Here is a 19,931-nt window from a genome sequence, read left to right as displayed (position 1 = left end):
TTCGAACGAAATTAGTTTTTATTCGAACAAAAAGTGTATCTCACCGCGAACCAGCTGCAAGACAAGCAAAGCACAACGCTCTACTCGGGGGCGGTGTAGCTGTCGCCTGGTGAAGTCATAAATATCAATTTTATTGCGCATCCAATCAACTTTGAACCTTCTCAAAGCGTTACGAATCTTACGAATCGGTAATTGGTGCAGCTGCTCCAGTATAGGTGGGTACACGAGTTGACCGCACAACTGAACGTCCAATGAGCATACCGACAAAAATATACCGAAGCTGCAGCAGCATTACAAAAAAAAAAAACTACTAAGTTCAAACAATTGGTAGCCATAAAGATTTGAACTAAAGGCGTTAACGTTTTTTGAGGTTCATTAATTTTAGTTTACGAGTTTTTAAAGCACATACATATATACATACAAATACCGAAAAAATCTTTACGCAGCTGCGCCGGCGCGTTATTCGGCTTTCATCTTCAATAACATCCTAATCAGAAAACAAAAAATTAAGAATTATGTAATTACTGGCCAGCTGTAATATTGTCATCAGTTTACAAGCAACACAAAAACTACAACAACCACAAAAATTAAATATATTGCCGCATTAGCCACAATTACAACACTCAAATTCAAGAAAAAAGTAATAAAACTTCAAAATTTTGCAAAGCAAAAAAAAATAAAAAATGTTATCAAATAAAAAAAGTTTTAAACAGTAGTAAAAAAAATATATAATCAAAGGCAAAAATTTTATGCGACAGCGCAAGCCAATAATAACAACAACAGCGTCAGTCGAGTTTATATATTGACAACATTTTGCCATATTTAGTCATCATTGAATACATCAGTTGACATTATACAATACACAATAAGTCTGCTGCCGCCGTTGGTTCGTCACAGCAGCGTATGCCTGTACATATATAAAAATTTTGTTTATGGAAATTAATTTGGTCATGCAAACTGGTTTTCACATCGTTGCTGTCAGTTGTCACCCAGCATGTGATGATATCTTTTTATTTACTCTTAATAGTTTTTCACGCTTAAACAAGAAATTAAAAGGCGTTATGTACTGAAATTTAATAACGTTAATATTTTAATAATATGAGCGCCATTAAAAGGCGGGCAAACAAATTTTTAACATATGCTAATATAAATTATGCATAATTAAGAAGAAACTTATGGCAATTTTGAAAAATTGAAGGTTTTGGTTTTTAATTCAAGAAATAGAGAACATTAAATAATAAAACTACAGCATATTTTTGATGTAGAAAAATATATTACAAAATATAAAACATATAAAGTCTTTATATTATTTCATAGGCATTTTAACAAATTAATAGCAAAACTAAAAGAAAAAATTATAATAATTAAATAAATAAAAATATTAATTAATAAAACAATTAATTACAATATAAAAATATTAATATTATTCAATTAACACATTTTAAAGTAAGTGATTTTTTTTAGGAATTTTATAAGAACTAAATAGTTAAAAACAATTACTTTCGAATTTAAGAGGTACATATAACAATAAAAAACAATACAAACAAAATATATTACTTAATTAAATAATGACAAACAACAACAAATATTATACAACAGATAAAATATTTAAATTATTGAATAACCCTTTTAGCTAATTAAATAATAAATCAAAAATAAATTTCAAAAAACAATAAACAAAAAAAAATACTAGTAATAAAAAACATTTTTCGTTTATTGTTTTATTGATTCCGAAATAACAAACAAAATTAAATTACTCACATAATAAAATAAGTATCAAAAATATTTGAATTATACATTATGAAATAAGTAAATATTTTGTTTAGGTATTTTATAGGAACTAAAAATAAAAAAACACAAATTAAGCGAGATTACAACAAAAAAAAGTATAATACAATTAAAAAAAAAATAAAAACAATGTTCAAAAAACTTAACAAAAATATATAATACAAATTTATAAACTACACAAAACTTGCAAACTAAAAACTAAAAATCACTTAAAAATTAAAAAAAATTATGTAATGAAGTAATTAAAATGCGACTAGTGTTGCTTTACGTAACAAAATTAATAAAATTGACAAAAATATTAATAAACATAATAATTAAATCAAAAAAATAATAATAAATACATTAACAAATCAAAAAATGATTTAAATTAAAAAAAAAATTAATTTAAAAAAATTATATTAAGTAAAAATGTATTATTTAAACAAAAATTACAAAAACGAACTAAAAAAAATATTTAAAAATTATAAAAGTAATTTGACTTTATTTACTTTAAATAAAAAAATTAAGAAAAAAATTATTATTTAACCAGAAAATTCGGGAAAAAATATACTAAAAAAATATCAAAATTATAAAAAAAAATATGTTATGAAGTAATCAACCAATTGCTGATATAAAAATTAAAACATTGAAAATTAAATTAATAAGAGATAAAACAAAAATGCAAATTATAATAATTTACAAAAATGTGTGTGTAATGAAGCAATTAGCAGGCGCTGATTAGCCAACAATTTTTTCCACTACATAAAACATGTAACGCAGCATATTAAAAAGGAAAACATTTTTACAACCAATAATGTTGAATAAGCAGCGTAAAACCGATTAAATATGCTCACTAGATAATAACAAATAACATAGCTGCCCGCATAAGAGCCATTAAATGCCACAAGAACACGAAAAAACACACATGCAGACATGATAAGACTATGAGCGCAGTCTTCCGAAATTGCTGGGCAGCAAGCAAATTTTTATTAAAAATGTAGCGGCGCATATTTATTTCGAAGTTTCGAAGAATTAATTTTAGAAATCCATTTGATAGACAAGCCAAGCGAGCCTAGTTTTGTTTATAAAAAAAAAAACAAATAATTATAATTTATTTAGCGTGAAACAACTCAGCTGTCGGAAATTTTAGGTTCCAGCCGAATGCCGACCGCAATAGCGCCTGCGTAGTGCCGACCAGCAGTTCTGCAATTTGACTTTTGGATTACCCGCTCGGACGAAATTCCTGCACCGCCTAATCCCATGTGAGTGGTGGTCTTTGCTTCAACTGCGTACGCAATTAAAACTCATTAACACATGCAAACATGGAAATAAAAACAAAAACTAGTAAAATATAAAGAAAATTTTCACCATAAAATTTGTTGTAAACGCTTGTAGTGGCAACATAATTAGTACAACAGCCCTCATGTAGCATTATTTGAACGCACAACAACTTGCTATTGGACTTTTTACCACACAAAAAGAAATACGAAACAACAACAGTAATGGCAATTGCCGCTAACAATGCGTCAAGAGACCCTCAGATAACAAGTGAGCCAAACGTCTGAATGACCACACCCTCATCAAAACGTCACAAGGCCCGTCAAACATCATCACTCTACGCTGACGGTTGTCACTGTCAGAAGCTTGTTATAGTTTTCTTTTTTTTCTGTTTTTGTAATTTCACAGTTGTTGTTTAGTTTAAAACGGCAGTTGTTGTTGCCGTCCGCCGGCACTTCACATAGCTCGCTTGGTTGTTACAAGCTACGTATTTCTGACACATAAAACTGCTGGACAGTGGCAAAGGCATAACGCATATATGTTGGTGGTAATAGCAACAAATATATCAACACCCTTTTATTTCGTTGGTTAGTAAAATTTGTAAAATAAAAAATATTTCTGCATTCAAATATGGTGGAAAACATTCGAAAACTCTAGATTCATTTTTACAAATTTCAAAAACAGTGTTTTTTAAAAAAACTTACTTTACTCAAATTAAACCTTATATTGAAAAAAGAGAGAGCATTCGAAAACTCCAATTTCATTTCCGAAACTTTGAGAACCATGTTTTTTAAAAAGGGTTTTGTTGAATCCATAAAATTTAACTTTTTCAGTTGAAAACTCAAAATTTAAAAAAACCTTTACGAATAGTTTTATAAGTTTTAGGTTAATTTTCCTTCATAAAGTTTGGAAAAATAGATAAGAGATTAAAATCATTATTTGAAAAATACGTAAAAATTTTCAAAATTCTTTTTTATAAAAATTGTTTATGAGACTTGTTATAACACTAGAAAAAACAAAAATTTAATCAAATAATTAAGTTTGCTTAAGACAAAAAATTAATATAATAAAAAAATAGTTCAAAAGTACCGTTATATCAAAAAAATAAAAATAAATAAAATTATATCAAAAAAATAAAAATAAAGAGAATGGTAGCTATTTTACTAAACAATTTTTAATATTTATTTTTCAATTCATTACTTCACATTGCACTGAGCAATCGGATAAACCCATGACCTGCTGAACTGCAGCTCCCTCCCGTAGCACGCATAGTGATATCAGCTATGTTGACCATACATTTCCATAAAAGATACACGCATAATAAATCAAAATATGATAAAACACAAACAATAGCAATATAAAGGCCAACGGCTAACCACAAACCGCATCGAAGCACCTGATAACGCTAACAACTGATGTTGCACCGCCGGCGGCAAGTGCAACCAACCAGCTTAACACCTTGTTGTGGCAAATTAATGGACCACAATAGGACAGCAAACAGCGTGAAGCAACCGCCATTAAATGTTTCGGCAGTGTTGAGCAACAACAACTGACCACCCCGCCTATACATACATACATACATACATATGTATGTATGTATGTGCATAGATAACGATATGATCGTACTTTCCCCACGATTTACGAACAACATTTTTTTAATGAAAAGTGTGCGTTTAGAAATGCATTGTGCTTGTTGTTGTTATTACATTTAACGGTAATTGAAAAAATATGCAAAACAGTAGCGAGAAGTGTGCGGCTAAGTCACAATTAGGGATGTGGCAAGGAAAAATCAAGTGCTAAAAAATGATGAATTCATTAACAAATGACAAACTTTGGGATAAATTTTAAATAAAGTTAATGAGAATTATAAAGTAATTTAAAAAAACAAAAATCAAGAAAATGTAAGCAAGCGCTGAATTAAAAAAAGATAGCGGTCAAATAATTGATGACAGTCGAAAAAAAGTAAATTAACGAACCTACTCACTGTGAAAACCGCAAAACAAAAACTGAATGAATTTGGCGAGAAAGAAAAATGGGGGGAAAAAGTGTAATATTACAGCAATAAACAAGGTGAATTTTGAAATTGAATGAGTAATTGCATTAATGTATGTAAAATGTGCACATAAGCGTGCAACCTGCGGCGTCGTGTTGCATGCCACACATTTAGAGATTGCATATACTATAGTATAGTGTGTATATGTTTGTATAAACAAGAATTGCGTTGAGTCACAGCAGGCTTCTTGGAAACTCTTTAGCTAGTAGAGTTATATTTTAATTAATAAAATGATAAATGGTAAAAAGCGAGAGCTTTCTGACAGTTTATAAAATTCCTGTACAGTTAGTATTCAATTTTTGCTACATGCCCGACATTCAAAATATGAAAATTAATACAAAAAACAAAACACATAGCATATGTAAATAGTACTTTAAATAGAATTATTGCAAGTTTATTGTACAAACGTTCACGAAGTAAGAAAATAAGGTCGGAGAAGAGCGCCAAGCACTCGCTTGATATCATCGCCCACTCACAAAGTCAATAAAAATTATCGTTTAATAAAATACTCCCTGCAGTTATCTTAAATTTACCGCATGCTAAGCCTTATGTGCTCATAAATGTACACACACATTTATACATACACATACACACGCTTATAAGTGCGCTGGCAAGCAGAACACTTTTTGTAGAATGATATGACGCCCGAATTGGCTTTTCGATTTGTTTATTTACTTGTAAATGAAAATGCCGAGTGAGTGATAAATAAAAAAAACGAATAAATATTAGCATAACAATAACAACAAAGCAAATAAAGCTATCTTAATGCTTTCCAATCTCAATGATCGCCTGAAATCGCTTTGTGGGCACACGTGTTTTTGGCAGCAGCTGCTACTCACTTACACTCTTGGCAACCCAATTGAGCAAACGGCTGACGTCTTCCTGTGCGTTAAGTCACCAAGTGGTGATTCTTTTATAATTAAAACAAAAAACCAAAAAATTAATGCGTATTTGTGTCAAGCAAATGTTATTTGCATTATGGAGTTATCAAGCTAAAGCTTGACAACCGGAGCTTTTTGTTTCACTATTTTCATGCAAACACTCGTGTGTTTACGTTTTTTATAAATCGAAGTGCGCTCAATGTGTGCGCAGCTGATTTTCCAATTTTATTGCACAATAATGTTTTTTCAATTTTTTTTTTTTTTTTTTAATTTTCAGTTTATTTTCTATAACAGTATTTTTTTATTTTTTTTTATATATTATTTTTAAATCTTTTTTCATTATAATTTTAAAAATATTTTTTATATTATTTTTATATATTTTTTCTTTTGTCTTTTCTTTTTTTTCATTCACGCACGTGTATGATTTTATTTGTTTAAAAACTTATCGCGCTATGTTAATTTTAATCATATTGGCAGTTTAAAGCCGTTGCAAAAGCCCTCAAGGCTGCTTTAGGTAAACTCATAAATTTTCTAACGAAAACGAACTTAGTTTTTTAAAGCCAGAGAAGTTTTTCCCATGAGCGCGTAAAAATGTAAGTTCATATGAATGTATGTTTGTGTTGTTGTAAGTTCATATATGTATATATGTATGTTAGTGTGCGCCCGTTGTAATTAATACCGTAATTATTTGCCATATGCGGCATCGCCCACAGTTCGCAAAGGGTATTAGTGACTAACAAAGAAGCAACAAACAAAAAATTACAAAAAAGCTTAAAAAACGGCAAATGTCTATTATTAGCTATAAAAAAAGTCGGAAAATAATGAGAATATGTTTTTTTTTTTTGTTTATATGTATTTACGTTCCATTGATTGCCACGAAACTAACGAAAAATTGCGAAATACATTAGCGATTGTTCATGAATCGGTACGCCGCTAACGAGCTCAATAGGTACACATGTAGTTGTAGCCCTACTTTATTTACAACTTCAAGGTGGTGCAAATAGAAGACGATTATCCAGATTTCGCAAGTAAACTCGCCCTTTTAGAAGCTTTTAATTAGTTTGGGTAAGTATTGAAGATAAAATGCACTTTTCAAATATTCCGATATTTAGGATAGTGTGGAAAACAGTCGAATCCGGTTAGATAAAAGATGATGGTATGAATAACAGTTAACAAGGATGAAATCGGGTTTATAATCGAATTTTTTGCTCTTCGAGTATACAAATGAGTATGATTAGGGTGGGTATATTTGGATTTTCGAGACGAGTCAGGGAAGTACGTTTAGGGATATATAGATATAATCTGACTAATATGCGTATTTTTACGAAGATTTGGTTTAATTTTGTAAATTAGATGTTTATTTATCGGTGTTTTTCAATAAAAATTTTTCTAAAAGCAGTTCAAGAAAGCTTCGTACAAAGTAATTGTATTTATATTTACAATGGTTTGGAACTTTTTCTGATGTTTCGAAGAGTTTAATATCTTTTGACTAATAGCTAATAGCGAAATATATTTATGTACTCTATCTTATCCTTTAATATATTTAGCCCAAAATCGATCGTAAGAAATCCAGTTGTGGGGGTTCTAACAGACTATTGTCCCATCGGCGTCGATGCTGTAATGTTGGAAATTTTACGCCAGCAGCAGAAGCTGTATGGAAGAAAACGAGGTGGAAACATGTCGACACTTCCTGCTTGATTGTCCCGCATTTGAGAAATCAAGGCTTCAACATTTGGGAGCTCATATTTTCAGATATCCCACCGAGCCAGTGGGAATAAAAATTAAACACCTGAGCAAATTTGTATTTACCACAAGGCGCTTTGCTGAGTTATAAAATCGTATACAGGAGTACTGTTTTTATGGCTTTACATAGGACTGTATATAGTAATCCAAGTACGAACTCTGGACCAGTCTTCGAACCTAACCTAACTTAACTTTTTTATCTATAACTTGTCTTAAGGAACACAGCTGAAATTACAAAAGAAAAACATTTTATATTTACTTAAGTTATAGCTTAAAAATTATTTGAGTTTTTAAACGTTGTCATTTTATTGATTTTTGAATCTTTTTTGGATTATAGCTCATTGTACGGACATTACCTTCTAGTAGAGAATTTGTTTTGTTGGTTTCATTTACGGAGAAGGCCGCAATCACTGCAGTAGTGGAGACCCTTTTTATCGTTTCAAATGATATATTCGGATATGGCTCCGATCTAGTGATCTTAAATTAATATTGATGGATAGCAAAATTACTTTTTGAAATTTAAAAAACTCGGTAATGCCGTTTTCGAGTATTCTTAATAGAAAAAAAAATTTGCGTATATACATACATATCAACGAATATGCCTATTCAAAGATATAAAATATGGAAAACAGACTAGACGTTTGACTAACGGCTGTCTACTTACTAATAAAACAAAGTTTTACGTCACGCTTACTACAAGGTGCGTTCCAAAGTAAACAGGACTTTAAAAAAAAAAACACAGAACAAATGGTCTCCTTCTGCTTTAATACAGCTTTTTGTACGGTCCAAAAGCATGTCGAACGAGTGTTTTAGCTCGTTGCCCGGTGTGTCCGCCAGTATGCCGGTGCAAGCCTTTTGAATGGCCTCCACGTCTGCATAACGCTTTCCTTTCATCGGCAAATGCATTTTTCTTAAAAGGTAGAAGTCGCACGGTGCCATATCAGGTGAATACGGGGAGTGGTTGATGTTAAAATTTGATTTTTGATCAAATAATCGGCCACAAGCGTCGATCGATGAGACGGCGCATTATCGTATAGAATACCGCATTAACGTTTTGGCCCGGTGGAAGAAATTCTTTGTGGACAATACCCTTGGAATCAGAAAAAAAAACAGCATTGTCTTCACTTTTGACTTCTCCAGGCGCGATTTTTTGGTTTTCGGCTCATTTCTCATTTATGTCCTCACGACCACTTTGAAAACGTTGAAACCACTCGTGCACTCTGCTGCGGGATAGGCAATCATCTCCATAAACTTGTTTCATCAACTGAAACGTTTCGGTAAAAGTTTTATCAATTTTAAAACAAAATTTAATGTTGAAGCTCAATTTCGCACTGATGACGAAAACATACTGACACTTAAAACACAATAACTTCACTTCCAATAAATGAAATGTCATGAAATTTTTACTGGAAGTCGATAAAGGATAGCAAATTCTAACGCACTAGTCGACATATAGATGGCGTCACTATAGTTTACTTTGGAACGCACCTTGTATATATTATATACACACATACATAAAATATATACTTTTGTTTACCATTTCCATTTATACTTTATACATTGCCTTGTAACTTTTTACCTACAATAAACAACCGGACTTTCTCACAGCAATTATTAATCTACAAGGCGATTGTTGGCGCAGGTATTTATAAATAAATATTTAATGAAAAGCACATATTTTTAGCGCGATAAAGTGAAGTGTTGAATAAAAGCGAATTTTTCAACGCGCACTTGACAAATTGCTTGTAAATTAACTGGAAACTTAAAAAAAAATTTTGTTGTGAACATATGCAAGAGAACATTATTTGAATGAAAAGATGAGAAAAGGAAACGGTATGCCATTTTGAAATTTCATTGTTAAAAATATTGATGTTGGTGGATATATGAACAAATAATTCAGAAAAAAATTAATTTGAATAAGTTTTTTAGAGGTTATGTTTGAAAAAATACTTATGTGGTTAATATTGAAAATTAATTTTTTTTTATTTTGATAAAAGTTTGTTTTGTAAAAATATTTATGTAGCCCAAAAATTCTGAAGGACGTGTCATGTCTACTTCTAAAACTAATGAAAAAAACTGCCTGCACTCTTCGCCTTTCTGTATGAAATTAAGCTTCATTTAATTTAATAAATTGTTTCAAAATTAAATTTATTTATTTATAAACGCCTAAAAATTTAATTTACTTTATAATTTTTTTCTAAAATTTCCAAACCAAATACCAAACATTAATGGGGCAGTTGCCAGCCGGTCATCACGTTCACGTTTTCCAGCTTCTCACGTTTTCGTTGTTGATTTACGAGCGCTATAAAAAATAATGCATTTGCATTGAGTTCGTGTGCCGTTCGCGCACTTGCAGCAAAAGAATCAGCGAAACTAAATTACAAAAGACAAAAAAAAATAGAATAATAACAACAAACTAATCTAGCCACTAAAGGCGCAATTCTTTAGCAGATCTATATCGACTAACACACTGCAATTGCAACAACACGCTTGTTGGCTAATGTACCGTTAGTTAATTGTTTCGCAGATCGCGCCATCAAACAATCGCCCGAGCGCCTCCGCCCGCACTCCATTGATCTCTTGTTGCAACAACAGTTGCCACAGTTCATTGTACCAATGCATCAAGCGCCCAGTAGCCTATCAGTCAGTCTGTGAGACACAGCCGCAGGCAGGCAGGCAAGCAAGTGGCGGGCGAGTGCTTCGCAGTTTGGTGGGCTTAGTGTGTCGGCGTAACGGTCTATCTGATGCGCGACCAAGGTGTGGTCACCACCAATTTAATGGCTATGATTTGGCGAAGCGATTGCTCGCTTTTGTTTTCGCTCGTTGACTTTTTCATTTTTGTTTTTGTTGTTGTTTATGTTCAATTTATTTATTATATAGCATATATTTATTGCGCTTTCGGTTCACACTATGCGATATTGTTTTTGCACAGGCATAACCCCGCCAACTGGCGTGGCGTAGTGGAAATATTACTTTGGATATCAAAAATAAAATGCGAAAATGCAAAAAAAAAAATAAACAAATGAAATAAACGTAAAAAGTAAATTGAACAGCCGCACCTGCAGTTTCATGTGACTCGTGTGATTATTTGGTTAAAACGTCTACACGCTTTGTATGGGTTTGCGAGCGATTTTGCCATTTTTATTGCAAATGGGTTCGACTGTTATTTGTTTTGTAATTACTTTTTTATTTTTGCAACTTTGCAACTTTTAAATTTTTTATTTTTTTTTTTTTAATATATTTTTTAATATTTTTTTAAAATTTTTTTTTTTAAATTAATAAAAAAAAATATTTCTTTTTCGTTTTTGCACACCTCTTAGTTGCAGGTGCCTGCGGCTGGAGACCCTCATCTCTTTCCTTTTTTCGTCTTTAAGCTTAATTTACATATGATTTAATTTCATTTCGCCATATTCGCCAGAGCTGTTCTTTTGTAGGCACTTTTCATTTTGCAATTCGTTGCACGTAAATGCATATTTTTTTTTATTGATTATTATTTTTTATTATTTGCGATTTACAAGTTGAATAATAAATCCGCAAAACATAAGGATATGTAAAGGTAAAAGTTGTACAAAAAAGAGATCGGAATTACGCTGTCGATTTTGATTAATTGCTGAAAAAAGGGCGCTTTTCAACTGCAATTATTGTTGTTTTTGCATGTAAGTGCACTCACACTGATCTGACTTAAGAAAACAGTTATCATTAATGTGGATTCACAACTGACAGTAACAGTAGTTTCTCAAAGTAGGCTACCACTCATGATCTTCATGTTAAATTTTCACCAGTTTTGTAAAAAAAGCTTAACTGGCATACATTTAGCTTAAGTGAACCACATTGGTGTCAAAACGTATGCCTCAGTGAAAGCTCCCCCCATTGAGCTTTCAAAATTTTAATTTAAAGCAATATTTCTATTCCCAGAACCAATTTCTTATTAAACCTTTATAAACAATTAAAATGTATTTATGCAAAGAGCTCAAAGCTTTATAATCTTGTTTCACCAAATGTTTTTGTGATTTTAATGCAGATGTTATTTCCTCTAAAAAAATGTTTTCAAAGTTAAACAATATAAATAGCGAAAAACTCTAAAGACGATTCAAAAAGCTGTCATTTCAAATATAAATAAGATGACCAACTTATTTTAGAAAAAAATGTTTTTGTTAATAGCATGTGTTTCCTTATTTGAGCTTTCTCCCAGCTGTGAGAGAGCTTTCATTGATTAATTATAAAAATTAAGTTCAGGCAACCATTTCCTTGTTAGAGCTTTCACCTGTCCATAAGAGCTTTCACTGATTATTTATATTTATCAAAGCTCAATGTTTCATTGTTAAAGCTTTCACTCGGCCACGACAGTTTTCACTGATTATTTTTATATTTAACAAAACTCAGCACCCACTCAAAAAAGCTTGTATGTATATATTTTGTATACAAAAATCCGGATCCATTACGTCCTCAGTTCGACATTTTCAAGTTAATTTAAAAAACTTTTCGTGTACTTTTTAATTGTTATTCCGCTGACACTTATGTGACTGATTGACTGGCCGGCTGTGCAGAGCAGCTGTTAAAAGCAATTTTTTGTTGTAATTTCTTACTTATTCATACCTGTAACTCAGTTTTCGTACCCAGATAATTTTGAGCAAGTGTTTCATTTCGAATACACGTATAACATACATACATATGTACATATGTACAAGCTCAAATTATTATTTCTTAAATTGCGTTTTAGGTGATCTTTGACATATTTTTGGGAGTGGCGCAGAGCGACGTGTTTCGCTTCTCCTATTTTTTCAATACTTACATACGATTTCGGCGATTTTCGTTGATTTTTTTTGTATGTACATGTTATTCTTGTCTGCTGATCGCAGGTATTGCCATGTGCTTGTGTCTGTCTTATCGCGTTTTTTATCAACAGGCGAAACCCTGTAGAAATAACGATGTGGTATAAATTCGGGATGTGTATCAGTGGGTTAAAAATATTTGTTTTTTGTGGCAATTTTTTGGCTGTGTCCGCGATTGATAGTAATCTTACCAGATCGCCGACACTTCAACGGCGTTTTCTACATTTTGTGGTATTTTTTTAGTGTTTCTTTTACATATTGCCGTTTGTTGCTGGATTGTGAGTTGACTTCGACAATCGTTCAGTTTGGGTGGCGCTGTCATATGCATTTTAAACAAAGTCAAACGTCTGTTTTACCTCACTATATATTTATGTGTGTATTTATTTAGGTATTTTATGCGCGTATACCTATGCATGGCAATTAATTGCGTATTATTTGAAATAAAAATGCTATAAATGCAAGTGAGCCAAAAAAGGCCGACACGTTTCGCATACTCTGTAATGTTATTCACACGCAAGTGCTGTCGAAGAAACACAAACAACAATAGGTGATGTGATAAATAGAACATTAAGTTGTATATGGTATGTTTGTAGCATAAACTCGAATTCAAAGCATTTTGTAACGCCTTTTCATACCAATAAAGAAGCTGGTGGGAAAGCTTAAGACTTTTGTGAGACCTTTTTCTGATTTGTGTAGCCGCCCATAGGTCACAATTGTGGCGCATTAAAGATTTGTAATCGATACTAAATACTGGTGATGAGATCATTTGGACAAAATGGTAGTGCATTACAAATTATACCTCAACTTTGATTCATGTATTGTATTATCTAAGCGTAATCACAAAATATATTTTTTCAATGCGTACTGCATATTATTTTGGTATGCTGCATGGATTTATATTTTTAATAATTATTTCAATATTAAATATTGTACATATTTTTTATCATATTTATTTTTTGTCATTATTCTTATTATTTACCTGATCCTCCATTGTGTAATCTTCATTGTACACGGTCTTAACATTTTTTCGCTTGTTAATATTATAAACACACACCGCACAATAAACACGTCACAATTTTTGATAGATAAAGGGCTCAGAGAAATTTTATACACCCACAAATTAATTCTTCCAAGATCGCTGAATAAACCATAATACAAAATTTACCATAGAAAATTGCTTTTATTTTACTACTTTTATTGGCTGTATTGTAGCAATATGATTACTCATACATATGTAATCATGTCATTTCAGCAAAGTACAAACAAGAGAGCTCCGTCAAAAACAAAACGAGAAACAGAACTATTATTAGAATAATGCTTATTCAAATTACTAGAAAAAGAAAAAAAGAGAGAGTTTGAATTGGCATGCCTTATATATAAAAATTTACATTAGTTTTGCTATTGTTTGCATGCCGCACGCTCAGTTAAATTTTATAACATTTAATTATTATATTTGAGGAATAAAATGAAATAAACACGAAACAGCACTGATCTACCTCAATCTACATGAGTGCTCACATGAGCAATAAAACCGTTTAATGTTATGAGGACTACGTAAAATATTTGCAATTTTCCACACGGTGCGAAACTCGGTGTTTAAAAAGTTTTGAATATACCTTATTTATCAATTTTTTATGCAGATGCTTTAAGATTGTTAAAACAGTCAACAGTGCGGTCAAATTTTAAACAAAAACCGGATTGTGTGCCCACACAATAGTATTAAAGGCGAGTTAATGCATTATGATAAACTCTGTGTTTAAGAGTGATGGGTTGAACACCACACATTCGAATTAAGTCGTTCTATTTGGGATTGGTACAACACTTACAAACTCCGAGTTCATTATACTAAAAAGTTAAACTCGTTTTAAACACCACTTTAATTTGGTGTACATTAGTTCTATATACAAAATTGACCCTTATGTTAGTAACCAACTTTACCGACGTCTTTTAGCAATCGGGTACCGGGGTACCCACGATCTGAATATTATTATTAGTTTTTTAGAAAAAAATTTTTTCTTCAAATATTAATAGTTAGTGACAATTTAAAGGCAAAAAAATAACAACGTAGAATAAAGAAAAAATTAAAAAAAATAAAAAAATTAACTCACAAACAACTTTCTTTTGAGTTAAAAAACGACGATTTGAGAGCTTAAAATGAAATATTGAATTTTTTTTAAGCTATTCACACAAATACTCCGCGGTGGGTACGCGGTTACTAACATAAGGGTTAAGCAAAAAATTATTAAGACATCTATTTTTCTAAACAATTCTCATATCTCAGGATTGCCATAAACTCGAGTTTATAGGTTATATATTATAATAAACTCGAGTTTATGGCAATATTGAAAATTGAAAGTGGTTTAGAAAAAAAGGTGTCTCACTTAATTTTGGCTTAGTATCGTCTATCAATAAACACCAAATTAAAACGTAGTTTTTAAAACGAGTTAATGCTATTTTTTGGTACACTGAACTCGAAAAGTGTAAGTATTGTGATAGTCCTTAATTGAACCAATAAACTCGAATGTTTAACGCAACAAAAACACTGAGAATTAATTTGAAAATTTTTAAAGATATTTTACTAAGTTTTCGCTCAATTTCGAGAAAAACACATATTTTTCTACTTGAAGTACAATATTTTAAGTAAAACTTTTTTTGAATATATAATTTTCAATACTACTAAATCGCTACAAATGTATAAGCAACGGTTAAATTATTAAAAATGGACCAACAAAAAAGAAAAAACTGAAATCTTAACTTTTCCGATCATTTCTGGTGTAAAAACAAATAATAATAATACGGAGCAATTTCCTTCAATAAATCATATTTAATTAACGCCAGAATCTCGAGGAGAACTTAAAATGTATACCCAAGCATACATAAATATTAAAATTAATTTAATATGCCACAACTGGGCAACACAAATGTTGTAGTTACAATCGGGGTATTCATACCAGCTTTGCTAATTCATTAGCCGTTATTCAGTAGTTTTCCACGTGCATTTTGTTTTTTCGTTATTTGGTAAGATCAAGTCAGCTGTTTGTTTTGCGTCGTTGGTTGAGAATTTCATCTGATTCATTGCGAAAAAATACATTTTCTGCTCATTACAAATAATTTTAGACAAATTCTTCAAAAGTAAGTATTAACTGTTTTGGAACAAAATATATCATACTACTGAAATATAACAAAAAGCATGTTCTCAATTATTTCTTTTAACGAAGTATCAACTAACGAATTACCAGATTAACATGTTCGGTTTGAATACCCTTAATAATTATTAGCAACGCGTTCATTACTGTTGTAATGACGAACAAATAAGGCAATTCACAGCCATCTTATCACCCCCTGCCTCACTCGAATTACATTAAATACGCGAGAGCGTTATAAAAACAATTACGAAAGCAATCTGAACGCCTACACAATAAAACTATGATGGAAAATGCTAGCGGTAAATTAGCACAAACATTAAGAAGACTAGAGAAGGGAGAAATGAAAATCTTAGGGAGCTTAGATCACTTCTATTCATAAATGAAATAAGATTTTGCAGCTGAATTCACTAAGATGAGTGTGTAAGTAACGTCGACAACTATCGATCGTTTAGCCGTTATACTACATATATACACTTGTGAATTAAACAAAAAAAAGATTTGTTTGCTTAGTGCCGTTTCAGACAGGGATGCAAAAGAGTCTGATCTTTTTCAAATTTTCTTTTGGTGTCGCTCTGGGCATTCACACGGTCAAAAAGAGTCCAGCAACTCGAGTCTAGTTTTTCTGCATTCCTTTTCACAAAATGTTCGTAAATATTTGTGCGGTTCGACTGCGCAACACCGCGCAACACTGCATGCTGCGTATTTCATTTGTATGTTGAGATGATGGTCACACATTTTGCTTGCAATGAATTACCATGAATATGGTAGAACAATATGCATAATACAAGTACCTACCCGCTAAATAGTTTCAAAAAAATACTAAAGACGGGAATTCCCTAATCCACAAGAATGTATTGAATATCCGCAACTAATATTTTCAAGGCCAAATTTATAATAGCAATTTCCTAATCTTTAAGTATTAAAAACTCATAATTTCTTTACTGCGTATTAAAAATTCATAATTTCTTTACTCCATAATCTATATCTTAATTTTCTCCTTATTTACAATTTGTCATAATATTTCTATTATTCTATGCATACATATTTGCATATTACATACAAAAATAGATAACAGAACTCAAATTTGCGATCGAATTCATTTGAAACCGAGCGCTCTTGCAACCATTCAAAGGATTTGAAAGTGAAAAGGAATGCTGAAAAGGGTAGCAGCGAGCTGTTACGAACAAGAACACAAAGCGTGCCACCCGAACACGAGTGGCACGGTCCCTTCGTCTTTCCTCGTCGTCCCCTCGCCCACAATAAACTGGTATGAGACTCTTTTGCGTCCCTGTCTGAAACGGCACTTATAAATCGAACGCGCATACATACTTATATTTGAAACTATACTCTGAAAAGTCGAAGTTGAGCCGGCAAATTGGTTCGGATTTGAGAATTTTTTGACTTAGTGTAATCGGCTCCAAACTTTAAACGCGTTTTTCAGAGTCAGTGAGAAAAACCTCTCAAAAACGATTGGATAGATAACTTTAAATTTGCACACAACTTTCATAGACATATTTGTCAAGTAATGATCGAAGGAAGAAGATTTTTGATGACAATTCACAGTTTTTGAGAACTACTGAAGTAAAAAATTTTTCACACAAAACTACTTTTTTTGAAAATCCGCAATTTTTGCAAAAGTCACAATTTTTAGTAGTCTTTTGATTATGGAATTCATTTATTATAATAGCAAATTGTTTTGCCTTTTGGATTTGAGATAATTTTAAGCAGAAAAACATTCCGATTATTAAAGTTCTTTGTACGTTATTTTTATTTATTAATTAAATAAAATGCTTCTTAAAAAAAAGAATTCACGAAAAAAGCTGTTTTTTCTCACTTGCAAGTGAATATAACCGTTAATGAAATACCTCGATTGCAACACTGCAGCTAATATGAACACTCGAAAATTGAAATTTCAATCAAATTTATAATAAATAAATGTAAATTATGATTAAATGTCAGTTAAGTATAACATTTTTTTTTTTGGTCAGCATGAAAAATAATAATTATTTGAGAATTAATTAAAATTGTCTCCAAAGGTAATTTTATACCGTTAGAAATGTATAAAGTAAGATATAATTAAAAAATATATATGTTTATTAATAAAAAAAATATTTCAATGAAAAATAAAACAACAAAGTGAAAACTCAATAAAAAAAATTAATAAAACAAAATTAACTGATAAACGGTAAGTACACGCAGAATTTGCCGAGCAAAAAGAAATATTAAAAAATGATGACTTTGATGTAAGTGTGGGATGTAAGACAAGAGGAAATTAAATAAATAAATAAATGAATAATTAAACAAAGAGCAATCAAGTGTTTAAACAAGTTTGCGACAACAATATATATAAACTGATATACAAAAACCGTTATAAAAGCGCTGTATTGTGCGGCTAAAAATAGCTTACTGACAATTGATGCAAATACAGAATTAAAAAATTAATAATAATAAATAAATAAAATGTTCAATAAGCGAATAGAGGGCAAAAATGGCACAAACGCCGGGAAATTGAAAATTCAGCGTCGGAATAAATACACTGAAATAAATAAATAAATTTGCATATTCCTAATATGAATTACCGTTTTATATGCAAACCAGAGAATAATGCAAGATTGCAAATTAAATGCAACGGAATCGACGCACGGAGAAAGAGTGAGCGGCGTATGTAAAGAACGATCGACAGTGGGTGGCTGGCTGCTAATTGCATGATGCAATTTCGATTTTTATAAATTCGCTTATAGGCTTTGTCAGTTTGTGAGTTAGACATTTTCTGCTCTACGTGAGAGTATACACATTTTTAGCGCTTTAAAAGTGAATAATTTTTCGACTACTTTTTATGCGAATGTGACTGGTAAACGTCCAACCGCAAGCTATATGGTCCGATATGTCAATATTTTAGAAGCGATAAGAGTGTATGTATAATATAATATATTTAATTTTCATTTATATGATTGTAGGAGTACCTGATTACACTTATAATATATGCATTTAAAAACCGCAAGTCAACCAAAATGTCAAGTTGCTGTTGTTGCTCAGTAGATTAGTGGGAATCACAATGAAGCGCTATTTGTTATTAAATAATGAAACAGATGTTTGTATGCGGGAGGGTTCAGGGTAATTCATTGGGTAAATTTACATTAATAAAATCACAATAAGCTTAAAAATGTTTACAATACGGGGGTATTTATAGTAAGAATAATAGGAGAAATGGACGCGCTATTCTTGACCCAGTTTTGTCCAATGTCATCAATGTGAAGAAATTAATAACGAAATTTTCAAAGATCGATTTAACACTTTTCAGTTCAAGGTGGATTTTATTCAAGTACAAAATTTATGTAGAGAGAATACAAACTCAATTATTTCGCCGAGTTTAGGGAGGGAGGTTAAAAAAAAATTTTTGCAGAGAAATTTACAAACAACAACAACAACCAGCAGAGGGAGGCATTAGTAATAGAAAAGTTATTGGCGTTTTTAAGGGGGGAAACCAGTTTAGGAGGCCGAAATTCGAGTGTTTTTTGTGATTTTTTTTAACCGAGAAAGAAACTTAGAATTCGTTGAAACCTGCAGGGTAGTTTATTCCTATTTTGAATTACACTTTTAAATTTTTCGATGCCATTTCCGCCGAAAGTGATGGAGTTAGAGAGAGTCAATGGACACCGACGTTCGCCATCAGAGTTGACTACTGGCGTGACACCTGGAGGTCACAGTTTTGATCTGAAATTATTAATTTTGTTTCTTTCGTTAGTAACATATTTTCTAAGAACATGAACCAAACTCTGGCCCAAAGAGTTGAAAAGTTTTTGGAGGTGTTTGAACAAAATGTTATGTTTTCTTATCATTTTTTTCGTCTTTCTTAAATAAAAAAAATATATTTTACTTAATAATATCATTGCAGAGTTTGGTTTATATTTTTCGGACTTGAATAAAGGATATTCACACAAATTTTCAAATCGATTTGTCAATAACTTTTCGAGTTAGGATTCCCGCAAGTTAAAAAAAAAGTCTTTCCGAGAAAACCACATTTGAAAAATAGTGCGCTTCGGCACTGAATCGACCGGTGTTTGCCTTAGTGCTCATATCATCGTATCTAATTGGAATTCCGTTTTGAAAGTCAAGAAACATATTCTTGAATAGTTGTACCAACAATTTATGCAATAAAAAAAATCGATTTTTTTTAAACATCTAAACTGGTTTCCCCCCTTAAGTACCTTTAGTGACATTTTAACCGAGT

At 31.3% G+C, this 19,931-nt stretch overlaps 1 protein-coding gene across 2 annotated transcripts in view; it reads right to left on the bottom strand.

Moving 5' to 3' along the window:
* heca (hdc homolog, cell cycle regulator) overlaps window positions 1–19,931 on the bottom strand; it is a 197,903-nt gene that overhangs the window by 136,465 nt on the left and 41,507 nt on the right. The window contains exon 1 of one of the 2 annotated variants that reach the window (XM_070105586.1): window positions 13,534–13,635. The exons of the other annotated variant lie outside the window; for it this stretch is intronic. Coding sequence (XP_069961687.1) covers window positions 13,534–13,577 — 44 coding nt within the window. The 5' untranslated portion in view covers window positions 13,578–13,635. Of the gene's footprint in view, window positions 1–13,533; window positions 13,636–19,931 lie in introns of those variants that run through there. 2 annotated transcript variants of the gene reach the window in all.

Source organism: Bactrocera oleae, chromosome 2, assembly GCF_042242935.1.
Source record: "Bactrocera oleae isolate idBacOlea1 chromosome 2, idBacOlea1, whole genome shotgun sequence".
Classification (NCBI taxonomy): Eukaryota; Metazoa; Arthropoda; class Insecta; order Diptera; family Tephritidae; genus Bactrocera; species Bactrocera oleae.
This window is presented reverse-complemented; position numbering and strand designations above follow the sequence as displayed.